Here is an 18,818-nt window from a genome sequence, read left to right as displayed (position 1 = left end):
TACTACGGAAACCAAATCAATACTGAGGCGGGCACAAATATGTATTCACGAAATTTCATTAAAATTCGGGTACATTCTAGCAAAACTGAACCATTTCCCATGACATGATAGAGCAATAAAAATGAAACTTAAGTTAACCAAATAAAAGCCACGACTTTGACCATAAATGTGAACGTTTATCTTGATTGATTTCTTGGCTCTTGGCATTTCAATTTATATAATTTATGGGTGTCGGTATCTCTTTATATTTATGCATTTCTGCTTGTACATAAATAATATTTCTTTTGTTGCATTTCTCGAGATTGCATTGCATATTTTTGGGTGGAATTTATGGCTGTAGAATTCATGTAAAATGTATGAAAAACTTCCACAAATTTCCTCTTTGAAATGTATTTCCGAACAGCATTTAAATATCTAAATATAAACATAGAAAATGGCACTTTTCACGCTTTTGTTACAACGAAAAAAAGGTAAATATTTAAAATACGTGAAAACGAAAACAATTGTCCATTTGTTGGCTGTAAAAAAATATCCGCTGTGTGTGTGCAGTGAACGTTTTTGTAGTGTTTATTTAAGCGAATGTTTGCTCGTTAACATACAACTCAAATGAATAAATTGATGTAAAAAGCGACCTTTGAGTAACTAAATAATGAGTACCAAAACTTGAAATTATTAACATTTTTTGCCGCTAAGTAATGTTCATCAGAATCGGGCAGATGTTTGCATAATTTTCCCATCTAAAAAACGAATCAAATCTCCCACTTTAGTATGATTTCTCCTCAATCTATTTTGCTGCATGTCTTACCTGGAAAATTATATACGCCTTTGCGGACTAAAAGTTTAGTGCGACGCGAGAAAACTATAAATCTAATTGAAAATCTAATTTGCCAACGAAGAGGCAGAGGCACAAAACCGAGGACAGCTGCTGCCTGGCTACAAATTTGTTAATTTCGCCAGAGCTAATTTGCTGTAACTAATTAAAACACACTTTAAGTGAAATATTTCGCTGGCATATAAATAAATATGCGCCAAAGAATGGATACGGCAGATGGAAGGACATAGGCAGAGGCACAGGCACAGGGACAGGGACAGGGACACTGCGTAGCAAATCTAATTAATATGCGAAACAAACGCAGAGGAAATTTATTTAGCGCTTTGCAGCCGGCAACGTAGCGGTGCGCACCTGGCGGCAATAATCGCGTAAATTTTTCACAAACAGACAACAACAAGTGGTGGAGTGGCGGCGAGTGCCTCAAGTGGCAGGCAGGCAGGCATTCCATCAGTGAGCAGCTCCTTCAGTCTTCCGTGCGTCCGTTCATTGTCTGAGAGATGATTTGATTTGGCTGCCTGCCTGTAAATAATAGGCCCCGATGCTGAAGCTCCTCTGGGTCTCCACTCCCACACACATGTCCAACTGGCTGTGTGTTTTGTTTGTTTTTACGTCCTTTGTCCTTGCTTAAGTGTGTTGTTTTGAATTGAATTTGTTGCTCTTTGACGTGCATGCGACACCCAACAGCTGAGATTTGTAGCGAGGAGATCCATTCACATTTTATTCACTCAAATTATTTCAATATTGCAATGCAACACCTTTGGCAGCGCTCTTTAACCCAATTTTGTTATTTCTTTCAAGATTTTTTCAGAGCCATGAACGAGCTGGAATCGATATTTGAGCCAGCACCTGTCGCCAGATTGCTGCTATGCTAATCAATTTTAACCGTGCAATCGCTTTAATTAAAGAACCATCAGAGTCAGAGGCGGAGTCCGAGGCAGAGGCAGAGTCAGCGTCAACGTCAGCGGTTAGCTTCTGTGTATTGTGAAGTGGGTTCGGTCGAGTTGCGGTCGAGTTGCGGGGTCTGGGGCATTGTGCGTAAAGAAGGACATTCGCCAATCTGTGGACGCGCCTACGCTCGCCGCGGCCCAATCGGGCCAGTGGCGGCTACTTGCTGACGGGCACAAGTGCGCCGCGTGACGATGAGCTCATCGCCGGCTTGTCGTTGCCAGGACGAAGGCGTCTGCAACCGCAGCAGGACCAAAAGCAGGAACAGGAACAGGAACAGCCACTGCAGCAGCAGCAGCCGCTGCTAGGTGCCGTTTACGCCGCCCCCAATGAGTGTTTAATTAATGTAACGGACTTTAGTGACGGGCTTCAAGTGTGCAGCGAGACAAGCGGGGCTGGAGCAATCAATGAGCTGAAAGTGCCAACCATACCAGCCACAAACATCAGCAGCAACATCACCAACACAGTCAACAACAACATTAACAACAACAACAACATGTCACGCATTATACAACCACGTTATCGTTTCCGAGATCTGCTGCTGGGCGACTTCTCATTCAACGACGATGGCGAGAGGTAAGTACCAAAAAACGAACCCACCGAGGAACGAACACCGAACACCTAGAATAGATTGTTAATTACACTCCCGCGGCAACTGCAATTGGCAAACCGATTTCCCATATTTATTCCTATTTCGATCGATGAATCGATTCACATTTGACATGCAATGCGTGGGAGGAGTGAAAGACTTCTTGGCTTGGACTCTTGAATAAAGCAGCCCGCCAGCGGTGGACGGGCCAATCTAGGTCTCGAAAGTGGATCAAAGCCACCCCCCACATTTCAAGGACTTGTAATTAATATTTATTATTCAAATGCGAAAAGGTAATGCGAGGGTTGAGAGTGTTGCAAAGAAATGTAAGAAAAAGGGAATTAAACGTATTCCTGCAGCTCAAATCAATGACTAAACCAATCTTTGCTGGGAATCGTTAACCAGACCCAAGTGGAAATTTTGCAGCAAAAGGAAATCCCTGAAAAACCAATCAATAGCCGCAGCACTTGGCAGGGAAAAAACACCTCGAAAGTAAACGTGAATAATCTGATTTAGCTGCAAGTTTTGTTTGCACTTGCAACCCGTTTGATTGAATCGATCAATCTTTCTTTTTTTTCAGTGCTTTTTGGTGCGATAATCTTTATGAGTTTTTAATTACTTTATTAGTTGGGCGGTGGAAACATTTGCTGGTTGTCTTTATCGTACAGCATACGCTGAGTGGCAGTTCAGTTTGAGTTATGATTGTTCCACTATTTTCACTCTTTATGTTGGGTTTCTGTTTGGCAGTTGCTGCCGCCACGGATGCGGTATGTAATGTTAATCCAAGAGTCAAGAATTGGCTTCACTTCACACTTTGCCCACTTACAGGCGAAAACGAAGATCACATTCTTGTCCGCAGAGTACAAATATGATGGGAATTATGCGGAATACTTTGGCCTGGCTCCTGGCCACACGCAACTGCTTGTTGGCAATCTAACGAAACCGTTGCAAAACCTTTTCCTAGACATTCGAACGGCCAACGAGGAGACGCAGAAGGTCATTTATAAGTTTGAGAACTTTCCCTTGTGCCGGTTCCTCGACAATCATCTGATCGCTCAGTTATACGCCCGCTGGTATGATGCAATCGTGGGAAACACCACGCCAATCAAGTGTCCCGTTCGGCCGGGCATTTATCACTTTCAAAATAGATTAACCCCAAGCCTGCTGCCAAATTTTCATCCAGCTGGAAGCTATCGCATAGCAATACAAGTGAAATCCACAAATGGCCAAGGACCCTTTATTGTGGCGCTTGCCTGGCATTATCGTGTCATAAAGAAGTAATTTGCAATAAACAAGAGTTGATTTCGAGTGTAGTTTTTCTCTGCGTGTACTGCAATTTGTTTAGTGGCTAAACCGATCAACCCACTGATGATACGAGTAGCTAAATGCTAGATGGTTCCATAAAGATTAACACTAATGGCTCATCGATAAGGGGGGCACAAACTCAAAGACAAATCAAGCAATTTTCTGGTCGTGTCTCGTGTTAATTTGCCAATTAATTGGCCATCAATGGAATGAGCACAAAACTGAATGCACCAATAATTGCCGGGGATAGTTCAACATGGTCGCTGGTTCTGCCCGATGGATGTTGTGTGCTCTTCTGGGCCTGCTCTCGGTGGTGGCCGGCGAGGAGGTTCGTCTAATTTCGAGCTCACAATGGTCGATAGCTCTTCCACTTTTCGTTTCCGTCCACAGCTGCCCATGGTTTTCCGAAAAGGCAATGCAAAGTTCACTTTGGAAGCACTGGAGACGAGCTGTGATGGCAATTTTGTGGAGTACTTCCACTCTGTTCCCAATGCCGGTTCACTGTACACATTTCGGGTGGTCAAGCTGGCGCCTGCCTTCACCATTGACATCGCCATACGAGTGCGAAAATCGAAGCGAGTGATGTACAAAGTGGACAATGTCGATGGCTGCCACTTCCTCCAGAATCCACTGATGAACCGCATCTTTGGGTCCGTTTACAAGCGGCTGATTGTGAATGGCAGCCGGTTCAGCTGCCCCATCAAGCCGGGCATCTACTTCCTGAAGAACGAGGGATCATTGGAGATGTTTCCCAGCTTTCATCCCACGGGACGCTACCAGGTGACCGTGCAAATGAAAATGCCCAACTCTGGCAGCCCATTTGTAATGCAAATGATGTGGATATATAATATTGTGCGCTCCCAATAAAGTCCACCACTTAAAGCTTGATTTAACCGCCTGAATGACTCTGTTTGGGGCGTCAATTAATTGCTCATTAATGATATAGTTAATAGCGGCCGTGGAAATGGATGATACATGCCAGTCGCCAGTCGCTTGTTCATTGCCATGGCATGTGCTGCTCTCTCGGTCCTCGTGCTTCTTTGTTGCCTTTCAGTCGTGCTGGCCAGCGAGGAGGTATCTATAATTAGCCACAAAAATATCCCCAGTCCACTGCCAACGCCATTCCTTTGCAGGCGCCGCATGTCTTTAAGAAGGGAAACATCAACTTTATACTGGAATCGCTTGAGACGACCTGCGACCACGACTATGTGGAGTACTTTCGCAAGGTGCCCGAAGCGGGGCTGCTCTACACCTTCCGTGTGGTGCGCCCTGCCAATGCCTTCTCCATTGACATCACCGTCAAAGTGCTCAAAACGCAGCGAGTGCTGTACCGCACGGCCAACATCAATGGCTGTGAATTCCTTCGAAATCCGCTAATGAGCAAAGTTTTTGGCACCGTTTACAAGCAGCTGGTGGTCAATGGCAGCTTCTTCAAGTGCCCCATTCCACCGAAGGTGTACTTCCTGAAGAACGAGGCCACTGTGGCCATGTTTCCCACCATTCATCCGCCCGGACACTTTCAGCTTTCGATGCGTGTAAAAATGTCCGAAAGTCGGCAGCCTTATGTCATGGAAATGCTTTGGAAGTACAAAATTGTTCGCAACAAATAAACACACATTTGCATTTGGAGGTGTGCAAATTGGTTTAGTTCCTGCTGTCTGTAACCCCGCAATATGCTTCGTGGCTCGTGGCTCGCACTTATTCCCAGTGGGGTCGTAAGGTCACGTGTGTGTGTGTGTGTGTGCCTGTGTGTGCCACTCGCGAAATCATAATTTGCTAGCAAATGCCTTCTTTGCATTTAATGTAGCGTAAACATTTTAATTTTTTATGAGCCTCGACTGCCGCAGACCGAGTCGCATCGAGCGTTGGAGTCCACACGGAACTGCCTGCTGCTCCTCCTCCCTGCTCAGCTCACGGCGACGTGCGCAAGTGGCCGTGGCAGTTGCCTTTATAATGCCACGTAGGCACAGCCACTTGCACGGGCCCAGGCCATGGCCCACCATTGGCCCAGTGTGCTGTTTCTTTTTTTGTGTGTTTTGTGTTTGGGTTTGTTCCTGTGTCACGGATGCCTGCGCGTCTTGGCTGGCTTGCTGGGTTGCTCTACCTGAAATCGGTTATAAGCGATTTAGCAGGCTCCAAGGGTTCCTCCCTGCAGGCATCTAGGCATCTTTGCCACGCCCTTCTGTGGCCTCAAACGAGTGTTAGACAAATCCCCAAATGAGAGGCTTCAAAATGGGAATTTCATTCACTGAAAACGGCCTCAAAGTCAGTGATTTATGCCGAATAGTTGAATATTCTACAACAATAAGTGAAATAAAATAAAATCTGCAACAGTGTTGGATAACTATCAAATAATTTTAATTTGATTTTACTTAGATGAATTTTTCACCCATTTTAAGGTTTTCTTTGTGTAACTTTCGGTGAGAACATTTCCAGTTCGGCTGGACTGTCCTGCCACTCATATTGGCACTCTTGAAGAGCTCTCTCTTGTGTGGCGTTGGATTAAAGGCTTTGTGGCACCGTTGTCCTACCTTTTTTTCTTCCGTTTTCCGAACCCTTTTTTTTATGCGAAAATATTTAATAAATACGCGGAAATTTCGCTTTTGTTCTTCGTGCTTTGACGACAGCATTACGAGATCAAGATTTATGGGGTCTTAAATACAACATTTTATGGCCTAATCTGCCGCTATAAACTAGAGTCCCGAAAACTGTTTAATTGCCCGCCCGAATGGCTTCGGAATTTGGCATTTTAATGGCCACACGTAGCCGTAGCTATTGGCCATGTGTCTGAATGGCTTTGGTAATTTGTTGGCACTCGTTAACAGATGAAATTATCCCCAATTCAGTGACGAATGCAACAACAACCAAAAATATAACATTTCAAATGTCGGAAGCTGCGCCCACACTTTCCCGTTTGGCTTCCCGCCTAATAAAGGTCAAAGTTGAGGCTACTTGAGCGGATCCAGACAACCCACTTTGGCTTCATTAGCAACGGATTTGCAAGCACTTGAAATGGTTTGGCAAGTACCCACAAAACACACATTTTTCAGGGCAAGTAACATGAGTAAAATGTTCAATTAGGCTGGACAGAGTGTTCTGGGGGCTTCGTTTACCTTTCATAAAAAAGGGTTTCCATCGAAAGTTTTTTTTCTCATTATATTTAAGTGGAAAATGCCAAAACAGCGAAGAAGGAGCGAAGCCATCTCAACAAGTGTAGGGCGGAAAATGGATTGAGAAGGAAAACCGCAAGCACAGCAGGACGAAGGCGAAGCGCTCGTTGAGGTTGAGTAATGGAAAATTACACGTTCTTTTTTTGCGCACATTTAACACAATTTCAGAGCGGAAAGCAAAAGAAAAATCTGTGCACATGATAGATACAAACCCCGACTTTCGCCTCCAACTTCAGCCCTTTGCCGAAATGCTTCAACTGCCTGATTATACGACAAGAACATGAGGGCCTGCCTGTTGGGGAAATACAATTTCCGACACACTTGTGTCTGTGGCTCAGCCACAGCGTAATGAGTTATGTAAATTGCAGTGCAGGTTCTTTTTTTCCAGGTTCTTCCACAGCTATTCGAACAAACATTCAATTATAGCGCTGCCAGAAAACAACCAATCCACAGAATGTAGAGTAAATTGCATAGGACCATAAAGGGTACTTATAACCAGCATATTGTATATGTAACAATTGGCTAAAAGATACCTGGATACAGATTTAACCCGCTGTGGCAGACATGTGGTCGCTGCTTAACAGCGAATGGGAGGCACAAGCTCCACAACTATAATTATCCTTGCATTGTACACACAAGACACAAACGCGCACCCACCTACAGGTTGCTCTGCCCCTTACTCTGTTCAATAATGAATAGGTTTGGGGGGGGGGCAACATGTAAAGGCCTCGTCCGTGTTTCTCTCAAGGCCAGCCACTCGCACTGATGGTGTAAATTATGCATACAATTTCTATATATAGCTACCATAACTACATAGTTGCTGCAGGAGGGTGGCTGAGCTGCAGCCATTCTGCATTATCCCTAATGGCTTGCATTCTGGCAAAGATAATCATTGTACTTAGCGGCAAAACGATCAGTCAACGAGAGACAGTGAATTATTACAGAGAGAGCTCCACATTGCAGTTATTTTGTGGTGCAAATAAGTTGGCAGAGACATTAGGCGGCATTCATGATCGGAATTAACATGCCATAGCTGTAACCATGGTGAAATTGCTATTATGCCGCTCAAAATCTTTACTTTGCTGTCAGCAGAAACAATAAAAGCGAAGAGTGCAGAACGTAAACGTTTGTTATCTCTCTCTAGCGCTTGCCTCTCTGAGAGCGGAGAGAGCGTGGTGAATAAGCTGGTGGTCCTCCACTCAGCCATGAAGAAACTATATAAGGAGGTCTTGTCGGCAAAAATAAGCAGAACGTGCGAGTGAAAAGTGCGTGTGAAAGGGCTCTCGCTTGTCCGCAACCAACCTTCCAAGCAAACGAGCACTGAAAATAAGCAGAAGTAGCGAGTAACTCTGCCACCGACGAGACCTCCTTATATAGTTTCTTCATGCACTCAGCTGACGACGTCACCTTATTAGTAAATTCACCATGGTTCTATCCCTTTCTTGCGCTTGTCTCTCTGCGCGTGGTGAATAAGTTATCGGGCAACGTCCGCTCAAGGTGAATTTACAGCGCCAGCTTGTGCGTAAATCCAACTTGATCCAGCATTGCCTCTATCAACATCAAACACTTAACACACAAAAAGGGATTCACAGCAATACAATTGGCCGTGGTCAGGCCTCTTTACATATCTACATACATACATATATGTAAATACATAAAGATTGCCATTGAAGTCTCCACACAAAAACAGAGCTTACTCGCCGGCTATGCTGAATGGTTTCCGTTTCTATTCTTCCCAACGTCACCGTCTATTTTTACACCTGGCAACAACAAAGGGCAAAGTACAACACACACACACACACACACACGGCTACTCGCCGGAGGGGGGTCGGTCGGGTCCGGACTGAACTCTCACATTTTCGCATTGGCAGGGGCAAAAGAGCAACACAAATAGCGGCGCTTGGGTTCATCAATGAAATAACACTCGTAAATAAATAATTATGTATGTGTCCCAGGTATCGATGGGTGGGGGACGGGAGGTCGTACCAAACACAAACCAAACTAAAAATCGAAACCAAAGCCAGAAGCCATGAAGCATTTGAAGGTAAAAATAAACCAAACTGCAGCCATTTTATGACCACTTTTATGCTCAAAGCAGAGAGTTACTCTCAGTGTGTGTGTGAGTAGGGGGTGTGTGGGTGGTGGGACGGCTACCAAAAGAAAAAGTTCAAAAATCAATCAACGTGCGAAAAAGGCAATTTGTGGCTACCAGTGAACGACGAAGGAACAGCATTAGTGTCTGTACCGAAAACCGCAAGCAAGGAAGCAATTTGTGATGCTAAAGACCGAGGCGTTACATATCCTAACATCCACTTATGTACTTTGATGAACAGAGAGAAGGATAAGCGCTAATCACGATAATGCTTACTCTGCTGTTGCTGAAAAGGTTTTTATTATAATTTCTTTAAAGCAAATCCCAAAATGAAAGCACACATTTTACCTACTCCTCGAGCTGCCACACACATGCCATAAACAGATATGCCCTGCCCTGTACGTCAGGGTATACCGTGCCCATTCTTGAAAATTCTATTATAAGCAAAGTTCCCTTGCTGTTGCTCCTCGGCAGTGGCAGTGGCAGTGGCAGTGGGTGTGCTTGGGTCTGTCTGTAGGTGCTTGAGTAGGTAGGTTTTTGGGATGACCGTTTTTTGTTGACAACTTTTCCTTTTGCACCGACAAATGTGGCGTAAAACATGAGCAATTCTCGACTTTTTGGGCCGTGCCGGCTCGACAAACATAAATATTTCAGCTGTGTCCTCCCTCGAGTGCCGTTGGTCAATGGTGCATTTAATAGCGTTCGCTTCAACAATTTCGCTTTCCTTTCCTTAGATTCTCGCGGTGCTTACGCGTATTTGTGGCAATAAACAATAAAGAATTTTTCAATTTCCTCACAGCATACTTTACTGTGGAGCAGGATCACATCCACCTTGCAGCAGTTCTGCCCACACGCAAAATTTAATTAGCCGAAAGCCCCATGCATGACTGCGACTGATGACAGCTTGAGACATTTTAAATTTGAGCAAATTACGTGGGCAGCAAAAGGTACGCCAGCATTCACGGTTTCACGATAGATAGACAGACCTCCGCCTCGGTCTGGTGCTGGCCTCGGTCGGAGCTGCAGCCAGCCGAAACGGATATCCTTGCTGGCTGGGCAGCAGCAGCAGCAGCAGCAAGTGAAGCCAAACGAAAATCGAATCGAATTGCACAGCATAAAGCGAATCAAGACAAGCCAAGTGGAAGGTAGGGATACCACACAAAGTCACCCGATGGATGGCAGCTCCAATCCAACCGATCCGGCAGCTAAACAATTTCAATAGCCATGGATTTATGCAAATTTTAAGGTGCTTTGGGGAAACAATGGCTGGCACGGAAGCGCGAAATTATGTATTGAAATGCTTTTGAAGCGTACATCAATTCCCATAAATTCTGTGGCTTTAGCAGGGCAAATCTTTAGAGGTAGCAGCATTAAGGTATGAAAAGAAATAAAATAAAAATAAAATTGGTAACAATTATCTGTAAGGGTTATCCTTAAGTCAGCCCAATCCAACTCCAACTCCAATGACAACCTTGAGGCTGAAGGTTTAATTGCTAATTGCTAAATCAATGCTCTCTGTGTTCCAGTAGTTTTTGCCTATCAATGAACATTCTTTTGTCTGTTTTATTAAGTTGGCTGGATCACTGCTGGAAGCATCTCCAAGTGAAATCATTTCTTGGTGCCATCCAAGTGCGACACTAATTACTTGCCAAGCGGCAAAGTAAACCCCAAAATGAAAGAATTTCCAATTCCAATTCAAGTTCGTGGAGCAATTGAAATGAAATGAAGCGCTTCAAGTTTTCAACGGGCGGCGAGAGCGAGTGAATTGATTTGGGATTGACGCAATTGCATTAAAACCGATTGGTTGCTAATGAGTGTGGTCGAACGAGAGAGGGAAGGATGAGTGGAAGGAAATGAGTACTAGAAATGACACAGAGAAAGTGAAAGCAAACATTTGCTCGTCTCAGGAGGTTGGACATCCAGCCCAGGCAGCAAAATTAAAGAAAGTTTTACTCTCCATCGTTGTTCTTGTTATTTAAGTAGTTGTTGTTGTCATTGTGCAAAGTGCAATGAGGAGCAACGGTTTTATTTACACTTTGACCCACCCTCCCAGGCGTTCGTGGGCGTTGCTTGTGGCCGCCACTCGAACATCCCAACACAGAACACAGACCAGAGCAGAGCAGAGCGGAGCACAGTGTCGCCATTTTGGAGGGGGGCAACTTGCGGCGTTTGTCCTTCAGTTTTGGGTCAACACAGACAGGTAGGAAGAGTTTGTTGTTCCTACACCGGTAGCCTCTTGACTGCAACAGCAGCGACAGACAGTAGTCCTTGTCCTGTGTCTCTCTTTCTCTTTCTCACTGTGCAATTTCGTAATGGGAAACGTTTCCCAACAGGAGCAACACGACATGAAAAGCGGCTTCGGGGTTAGAGCAGCTCACGATACCCTTATAGCCAGTGTACCCCCTCTTAGGGTATGCAAAAAAAAAACAACCAGAAACTGCATTGCAGTGCGAAACTCGATACAATTCGAAATGGAAACTAGATTTGTCCCACGACCGATGCTGAGCGGTTGACATTCGAGAGTCTGCAGCGTTGGCCTGCCAATGGATATTCCCCCAGATGCCGGGCCAGGCGTATCCCATGAACGAGTCATACATCAATTACTGTCTAACCAAATGGCGTTCAATTAGCCCACAAGCGTACCCAGCGCCCCAAGGAACTGGGGGCAGCAGCATCGCTTCTTCGTGTATTCAAAAATTCAACAAGGCAAACCCGAAACACGGAGTACACCATGCTTTCATTTCACCCAAGTTCCCGTCACGTTTTTCCCTGCATAATTGAACAAAAACCTGACGGTGGCCGCCCTCCCGTCGCGTATTCCTTTTTATTTTGTTTTGTTTTTGTTTGAGGAACTGTTTGTGCAGCATGGGGAGTATCCCATCGATTTATAATATCAGAACCATTCTCTTTTATTTTGACTTAAGCTAATTTACCACAGTTTCGGCTTCAATCTATGTATGTGTATGCACTGAGCAGAGGGATACGTGGGTTGGATGATGATTTCCGGGAGGCTTTAGTTAATTGATACGACAGTGAGCGGTTCTACCCGCGAATTCAATGTGTCAATCAAAAAACGGTTCCGTGGCTCTGCCAGTCCTCGGGCACACGTGCTCAAAAATAAATATTGACAGTGAAAACAAACGAAAAGCAACGAAAATGTGGCTGACGTTTTGTCAATTGTCGCGCCTCGCGACATCCTGCCCGCACACGTCAAAAGGCAAAAATGAAAAAGTATAATAATAAAAAAAAAGGAAGCAAAATACGTGAAATGTTACATAATTCATGGCACAGACTGCCTGCCGCCCCCAGTGCCACTCACTTTTAGTATCAGTCACAGACTCTGTCGCAGGATTCGCATAAATATACAATTTAGTTTGGGCATTTGAATATTTTCTCTCTCTTCCCGCTCTCTCCTTTGCCGTTCAATCTTTTGACGCGACGAGCTGGCATCAGCTGCGTTCCTTTGGCACGCCCCGCCGATTCATCGGAATCTGACACTAATGAAAAAAGCCAAATCGTGTCGAGAGCTGAGAGTTCGATGCGACCTAAGGGAAACAACATTAAAGCATCTGATTCATTTTTAAAGTTATTTCAGGAAGATATTCACCTTGTCCTTGAAGCTAAGAAGGGATGAGATGTACATAGCTGGGAAAGAGTGAAAGGAAATAGGTAGCGGAGATGGAAGGATAAGAGTTTTGTTGTATAAACAGATTGCCTTATGGCAGCATCATCTTTTTATAGACATTTTGTGTTCAAGAAATTGCGAAATAAAACGACTTCAATTCACTTCCGTCAGCTGCTATTTAAAAACAATTCTGCATAATTAATGTTCGATGCAGGAATAAGTTCAAAATGTTAAACAAATTAATCAAAGTGTGGCCACGTTTACCTTTGCGTTTGATTATATGTATGTATGTATATGGAAATTGGCAGTCAGCACTTACGAGCAAAATCAAATTGAATTGAATCAGCGGAATCAGCATTCAAGGTACAAATTAAATTGCTGAATGCAAGATAATTTAATTCACTTAAAAGCGCCTTTAAAGCGCGTTGTTATGAACATGTATTAAATAGTTTTCCCAAGGGATTTTTGGACAACTGAATCTTCTTTAGAAATGGAAAACGATCGCTGTTTTATGCATGCAATTGTAAAAGGTTTATATAAATAAATAAAGAAATAAGTAAACCCTATGCCAACGATGGGCACTGCATCCCGCGTGATTGCTTACTTGGAGTTGCCCCTTTGTGTGCACCAAAGATTCGCGGCAAGCGACTGAACCCAGATAAAAGGATACTCCACTCCTTTCCACATCCTCCACTATACCTTTCTGTAGCGCTTTGACCAAACTCCCTGAACTGAGTGCAAATATACGCGTGTTTGCTCGTCGCCATGTCACAATTTTAGCTTTTTGTTGTTGTTCTCGTTGTTGTTGCTAGAAGTGTGGACTTGAAAGCTGCATCAAGTCAGACATTTTTGCATATGTATATGTATGTGCATGTGTGTGCATACATCTGCATACTATTTGGGTTTTTTAAAAGGTCCTCTAAGAGCAACATGAGGGCAGGCGGATGTTTCCTGTCTGTCAACCATTTGACTGAAATGCAATCTCAGCCTCGGTACCCTAGACGCAGCAACAACGCTTCCATTGCAGTTTGTGTGAGTGTACATACATATGTACATATATGTATGTAAATACTCGTATTCCATCTTCGTTGTGTGTGCCACGTGTGAAGATCTCTGCTACCTCCATGGGGGAATACATGCATACATCAACCATTCTTATTTGTCGGCATTTATTCATTTTTACTTTACTTTCTCTTCTCTTATTTCTTTGCACTTGTTTGCCAATTTATTTGCATTAATGTCCCAAGTGATTTCGGTTGCCCCTATCAGCGCTTGCTCGGAGCTGATGAAGCCTCCAGAGAAGGAGGAGGGTTGGAACTCAGGCTCGGAGTGGCAAGGAAGATGTTGGCCTGAAAGCGATATTATCTTTGTGTGGGCTTTTCTTTTCACATTTTTCCTTTTCAATTCAGCATTGATTGGGGCGGAATTGATATTTTTTACCAGTTTCTGGAAAGTCAAATCAATTTTACTTTGAGACAAACATTTCCATCTGTAGTTCTAGCACACAAGTAGTAAGTGGTAAGCTCCTTCAAAGGGTGTCACCTAGTCGTAAGCGCCAGCATGTTTGTCAAGAATGTCTCAAGCTTTTTTCTGGACAGCGAGCTCTGCCCGGCTTGCTCCTGTGTCTGCCTGTTCCTGAGAGCGGTCTCTTGTCTGTGCTGTTCATCTCTTGTTCCGTCCGTGCATACACAAAATGGTTGAAATATTTTTCAACGGCGCTATCTGCGTGTCCGGCCAGTCTATTTTCAACTTTTTTACACATTTTTGTTTCCCCCATTGTTTGGGTGAGCCGCAAAGCAAAGCGGATAGAGGCCTGCCAGAAGGTACACCTCGTTTCTGGTATCTGTTGATGGAATGCCGGCGTGTATGTAAATTTGGTTTGACATTTTAATTACACTACAACTCAAGAGGACTTATGCGCCCATACGTGTGCCGTTGTACGTGCCAGCGAAAGTTCAGCTTTGCATGGCTCTTCGCTGACATATTAATGCATTCCGGCAAGATTAAGCAATCAGAGAGCGCTGGCTGGATTCTGGCATAATTGGAACAACCTGATGGCAGTCAGTGACGCGGGCCCTGCCCCAGAGGCGTGGTAGGCTGTCAAGTACTCAATTTAGGCCATCAACTAGTGCCTGGAAACAAATTACAGACTAAAGTCCTTTCTGCTGGTGACGGTGACGAAGAAGGCGGCAAGTGGCGGAACTCGTTTCCAGCATATCTTCACACTCTAATTTATTTTTATATCATGTTGCCCCTTGATTGTGTGGCTTCACTGCGGATCCATTTCGGGCTGTGTGTCTCTCTCCAGCATGTCCTTATCACAATGATTTTGCTGCCTACGACAAATTGCCGGAAATTGACAAGAAATTTCCCCCTAACACACACAAACTGACTTACATGAGTACATAAACAGCACATTTACTAATCAACACACACACGCACACACACACAGAGCGGGCAAACACACCGAATGGCACTTGGACTTGGGTTTCGTGTTTGTTGAGGTCTCTGTGTCTTCCTTGGCTTGCTCCTTGGCATATCAATGGACCAATCGGCCCCAAATATTGACCGGAATTTCAAATGAAGTCAGCGCAAAAACGGCTCGAAAAACTTTGAACTTTGTCAAACCCTTTTGCAAGTTTTCTCGTGCAAACTATTTATAAATTATGAATTGGGGTAAAGGTCACATTAAACGAAGACGCTCATGTCTGGAATTCTTAGCTTAAAGCTATCGAATTCTATGTATGTACATACATCTGTGGCTCTAAATCGTTTATCGGATTAAAATTTGCATTGAAATCTTATCAATCTTCGCCAGCATTGTGATTTTTGCTTGATATTCTATTTGTGTGCATATTTTTCAATAAATAAATATATTTTTTAGTCAATTAATTGAATTATATAATTGAAATATGAAATATATTTTAGATAAAATATTTTCATAGAGACTTATGGATAACGGAGATGTGTATTTATTTATGTACATATAATGTAGATATGTATGTAGATACGTTAGCCGCGTCATACCCTACTTTTCTATTCATTCCCACATGAGCCTCGGATTTAATTTAATACGAGTTTTAAAGCCGTTTCTAATACATATTGCATGGAACATTTGGGCGGGCACTCTGTTGTGTTGCAGTTGCTGTTGATGTTAGGGGATTTGCATGCTGAATAGAGGATTGCAGAGCACAAGCCCGTCAAACACACACTCACCCACACTCACACACTCACTCGAATCTCTTCACGCGTCCTTGGCGCTGTCAGTTGCAGTTTTGTTTTAGTCCATAGACCCTGCCTGCTTTACATATATTTTTGTCATAGGCCGCATAGAATTTCGTCTATCGATCCGGGTTCATCAATCACTTATGGAAATCAATACGCTTTCCATTATACGGACACCTAAGTGGGGCGACCTTTTGTGTTTTAATGTTTTTGAATTCCCATATGGAAATGACAGTCAGCGGGGGTGGGCTGGGTCGGTGCGTCGGTATTTCGTGCTAGTAATTCTTCTGCGGTTCGCTATAAATGTGTTCATACATATGTATTTACATATGTATGTACATATGTATGTGTATTTGTATTAATATTTATATTGCCCGAAGCGGATATTGAAATATAAAACGCATGTCAGATTCCATAAGATCGGATAATATTTATCTATCCTCCACCCCACCATTTCATTCTCTATGTCTCTCGATGTCAAACCTTTACCTTTTCTCCGTTACTGCATTTGCAATTGCTTTTGCGCTGCTTCTTCTCCTCTCTTCCAAGCACATGCCAACACAGTAACACAGCAGTTTCCCCTTCTCAACATTCACCGTTGAATTAGCAAGTGAGCGACTCTCATCAAACACCCAAACTTTCGCACTTTGGAGTTGGAGAGGGAGAACACAAAAGTCATAGTCAAGAGAGAGCAGCAGAAGAAGAGCATGGAGCATGTTCTAGAAACCAAGCCACCTACACATTCAAATCTGTGCAGATCTCTCACTTAAAGTTTCGGCAATTATTTAAATGCTAGGTGGCTTATGTACATACATATGTACATACACATGTATTAATGGTTTAGCCTCTTCCCTCTCTTTCGCCACATGCATACATTCATACGTATGTACATATGTATGTATGTATGTACCAACCCAGGGTCACAGCATATTCCCCTTCGCCATTCACCGTTGCATTACCAACCAAATGCATAAGCTTTCGCTCTCTTGGAGTAGGAAAGGGAGAAGAAGGAGAGCGTGGAATGTTCTAGAAACCAAGCTACCTACGCATTCAAATTGGCGCCGCTCTCTCACTTAACATTTTTCGGTCGGACAAAGCACGCGGTTTTAAGTCAGCTCCGCGTTTCGGGTCGCGAAAATCGGGAAAAGGGTGGAAAATCCTACGGGAAAATTATCGCGTAGTTGTGTAATGCAGTTTTGTGCTGCAATATAGTGTGAAGTGAAAGTGTTGAAATTAAAATGGCAAGAAAAAGTTCCTGATCCAGAGAGGCGGCAGCCGTCGGCAAAAAGGCATATATGTAAAAGGCAGATCGGCAGAGAAAAAATGTGGCAATAAGTGAAAGTGAAAAGTGTATTGTACAAAATGTGATCTCTGGCAAAGTTCTTGTGGTTTGTGTGTGCAAAAAATCGGCGCAGAGTTGTGTCTCTGTCCCACTCCAATACTCAGTGAGAATAAGAGGAGAAAAGCAATAAGAAGGGAGCGAGTGCAGCGTGTCGACGCTCTCTCATGGTGGCGGCCGTCGTCAAAGGGCATACAAAAGGCACAGAGGCAGAGGAAAAATAAGGCAATAAGTGAAAGTGAAGTGTTAAAAGTGAAGTGATAAAAGTGAAGTGATAAAAGTGAATTACGCATTTGATGTACAACCAATTTACTTATTATTGAATGTATAAGTACATGATCCCTGGAAATCTGTGTTCGTGTGTGTGCAAAAAATATCCCAAAAGTTTCCAAAAGTGGTGCAATGAAAATGGCAAGAAAATGTTCCTGATCAAAAAAGGCGGCAGGCGTTGGCAGAATGACTTAAAAAAGGCAGAGCGGCAGAGGAAAAATGTGGCAATAAGTGAAATGTTTTTTTGCATAATTCTTTTTTTTTTGTCATGTGATCTCTGGAAATGTGTGTTCGTGTGTTAGTGTGTTCAAAAAAATCAGAGTTATGTCTCTGTCCCTCTCTAATGTGAAGAAGAGGTGAAAAGCAATAAGAAAGGAGCGGGTGCAGCGTGAGCTCTCTCGTTCCAAGTCTCTCATGCCATGGTGAGGTGAGGTCTTGGCGATCTGGCTCTCTCTCGTCACTGTTCCAGTGTTGTGATACCTCACCCTATATTAATCTACTCAAAATATGTGCTCTTATTGAAATGTTCCTTCGGTTGTGTCGTTTTTCGTATTCGTTTCGTAAATCGTTCTTTCGAAAATCGTCGCACGCTTACGTTACGGTCCCGTTAATCCACGCAAACACGAAACCGTAAATAACACGTAACAGTAAATGCAGCTGAAGAAAAAGTAATGGCATAATATTATTGCCCAAAAGGTAAGAGAGCAGAAAGTTTATTGTTTTTTTACCCAATATGCGAAGAGATTAGAGTTCCTCCCCGTTTACATTTATTTTGTACTTTAATGATTTAATTCATGATTCCACCGATAGATGGATACTTCCATATATCCCATATACATTTCAAGATAGATACACCAGATGGCGCTTTGCATCAAACTTTTGTAGACTTTTCTTTCTCCCAGCATCTGACGTCATGTGGCCTCAACTGACGTCACAGAAAAGCTCCAATGTTTACGCAAAACGAACCGAAATGGAAATGAAACGTCCATGTCCATGTCCCGCTTCCACACGTGTCTCTTTGGCGCCAAATTTCTTGCTGCCGCGAACTTTTGCCATTTTGTTTTGTTGTTGCTATTCTTCTGGGTTAGGTTCTCTCTTAGCATGTTGTGTCTGTTATATAACACGTGCGTTTGGGGGAGCCACAGCATAGGCGATGAATGCACTGTTAAAAATTGGCAGTATTTTTAGGATATAATTAAAAGCCATCAGCAGGATACTCAGGAAATGTGTCTCAACTTAAAAAATCTCTTCTCTCCCTATTGTTAAAGTTACATGGCATGTCTATAATATGTATACCACTCTTCTATTCAAGGCTAATTCAATTATAACTTATTAAATAATAAAATAAATAGCAACCAATTTAGAATAAATAATTATAATGACAGTACAGCTATATGGCGAGCGTAATTGCAATTTACCAGTTGCT

The 18,818-nt window shown here is 43.4% G+C and overlaps 4 protein-coding genes across 6 annotated transcripts in view; all 4 read left to right on the top strand.

Annotated features, from left to right (window-relative positions):
• LOC117892342 (potassium channel subfamily T member 2) overlaps window positions 1-18,818 on the top strand; it is an 89,907-nt gene that overhangs the window by 2,352 nt on the left and 68,737 nt on the right. For 2 of the 3 annotated variants that reach the window (XM_034798538.1, XM_034798542.1), the window contains exon 2: window positions 1,641-2,353. In XM_034798538.1, the coding sequence (XP_034654429.1) occupies window positions 2,274-2,353 (80 nt within the window). In that variant the 5' untranslated portion in view covers window positions 1,641-2,273. Of the gene's footprint in view, window positions 1-1,640; window positions 2,354-18,060; window positions 18,089-18,818 lie in introns of those variants that run through there. The other variant, XM_034798541.1, reaches the window with a different exon arrangement.
• On the top strand, window positions 3,092-3,647 carry LOC117892459. Its single transcript, XM_034798710.1, has 2 exons — window positions 3,092-3,133; window positions 3,195-3,647. The coding sequence occupies exons 1-2, from the start codon at window positions 3,092-3,094 to the stop codon at window positions 3,645-3,647; spliced, it is 495 nt and encodes a 164-aa protein (XP_034654601.1).
• LOC117892359 lies at window positions 4,068-4,538 on the top strand. The gene has a single exon (XM_034798567.1). The coding sequence runs from the start codon at window positions 4,068-4,070 to the stop codon at window positions 4,536-4,538; it is 471 nt and encodes a 156-aa protein (XP_034654458.1).
• On the top strand, window positions 4,647-5,281 carry LOC117892454. The gene is made up of 2 exons (XM_034798703.1): window positions 4,647-4,745; window positions 4,805-5,281. The coding sequence occupies exons 1-2, from the start codon at window positions 4,647-4,649 to the stop codon at window positions 5,279-5,281; spliced, it is 576 nt and encodes a 191-aa protein (XP_034654594.1).

Source organism: Drosophila subobscura, chromosome E, assembly GCF_008121235.1.
Source record: "Drosophila subobscura isolate 14011-0131.10 chromosome E, UCBerk_Dsub_1.0, whole genome shotgun sequence".
NCBI lineage: Eukaryota > Metazoa > Arthropoda > Insecta > Diptera > Drosophilidae > Drosophila > Drosophila subobscura.
This window is presented reverse-complemented; position numbering and strand designations above follow the sequence as displayed.

Coding starts and splice junctions, on each gene's coding strand:
- LOC117892459 (XM_034798710.1), top strand. CDS start 3,092: ATGTTGGGTTTCTGTTTGGCAGTTGCTGCCGCCACGGATGCG. Junction 3,134..3,194: donor TTGCTGCCGCCACGGATGCG/GTATGTAATGTT, acceptor GCCCACTTACAG/GCGAAAACGAAGATCACATT.
- LOC117892359 (XM_034798567.1), top strand. CDS start 4,068: ATGGTTTTCCGAAAAGGCAATGCAAAGTTCACTTTGGAAGCACTGGAG.
- LOC117892454 (XM_034798703.1), top strand. CDS start 4,647: ATGCCAGTCGCCAGTCGCTTGTTCATTGCCATGGCATGTGCTGCTCTC. Junction 4,746..4,804: donor TCGTGCTGGCCAGCGAGGAG/GTATCTATAATT, acceptor ATTCCTTTGCAG/GCGCCGCATGTCTTTAAGAA.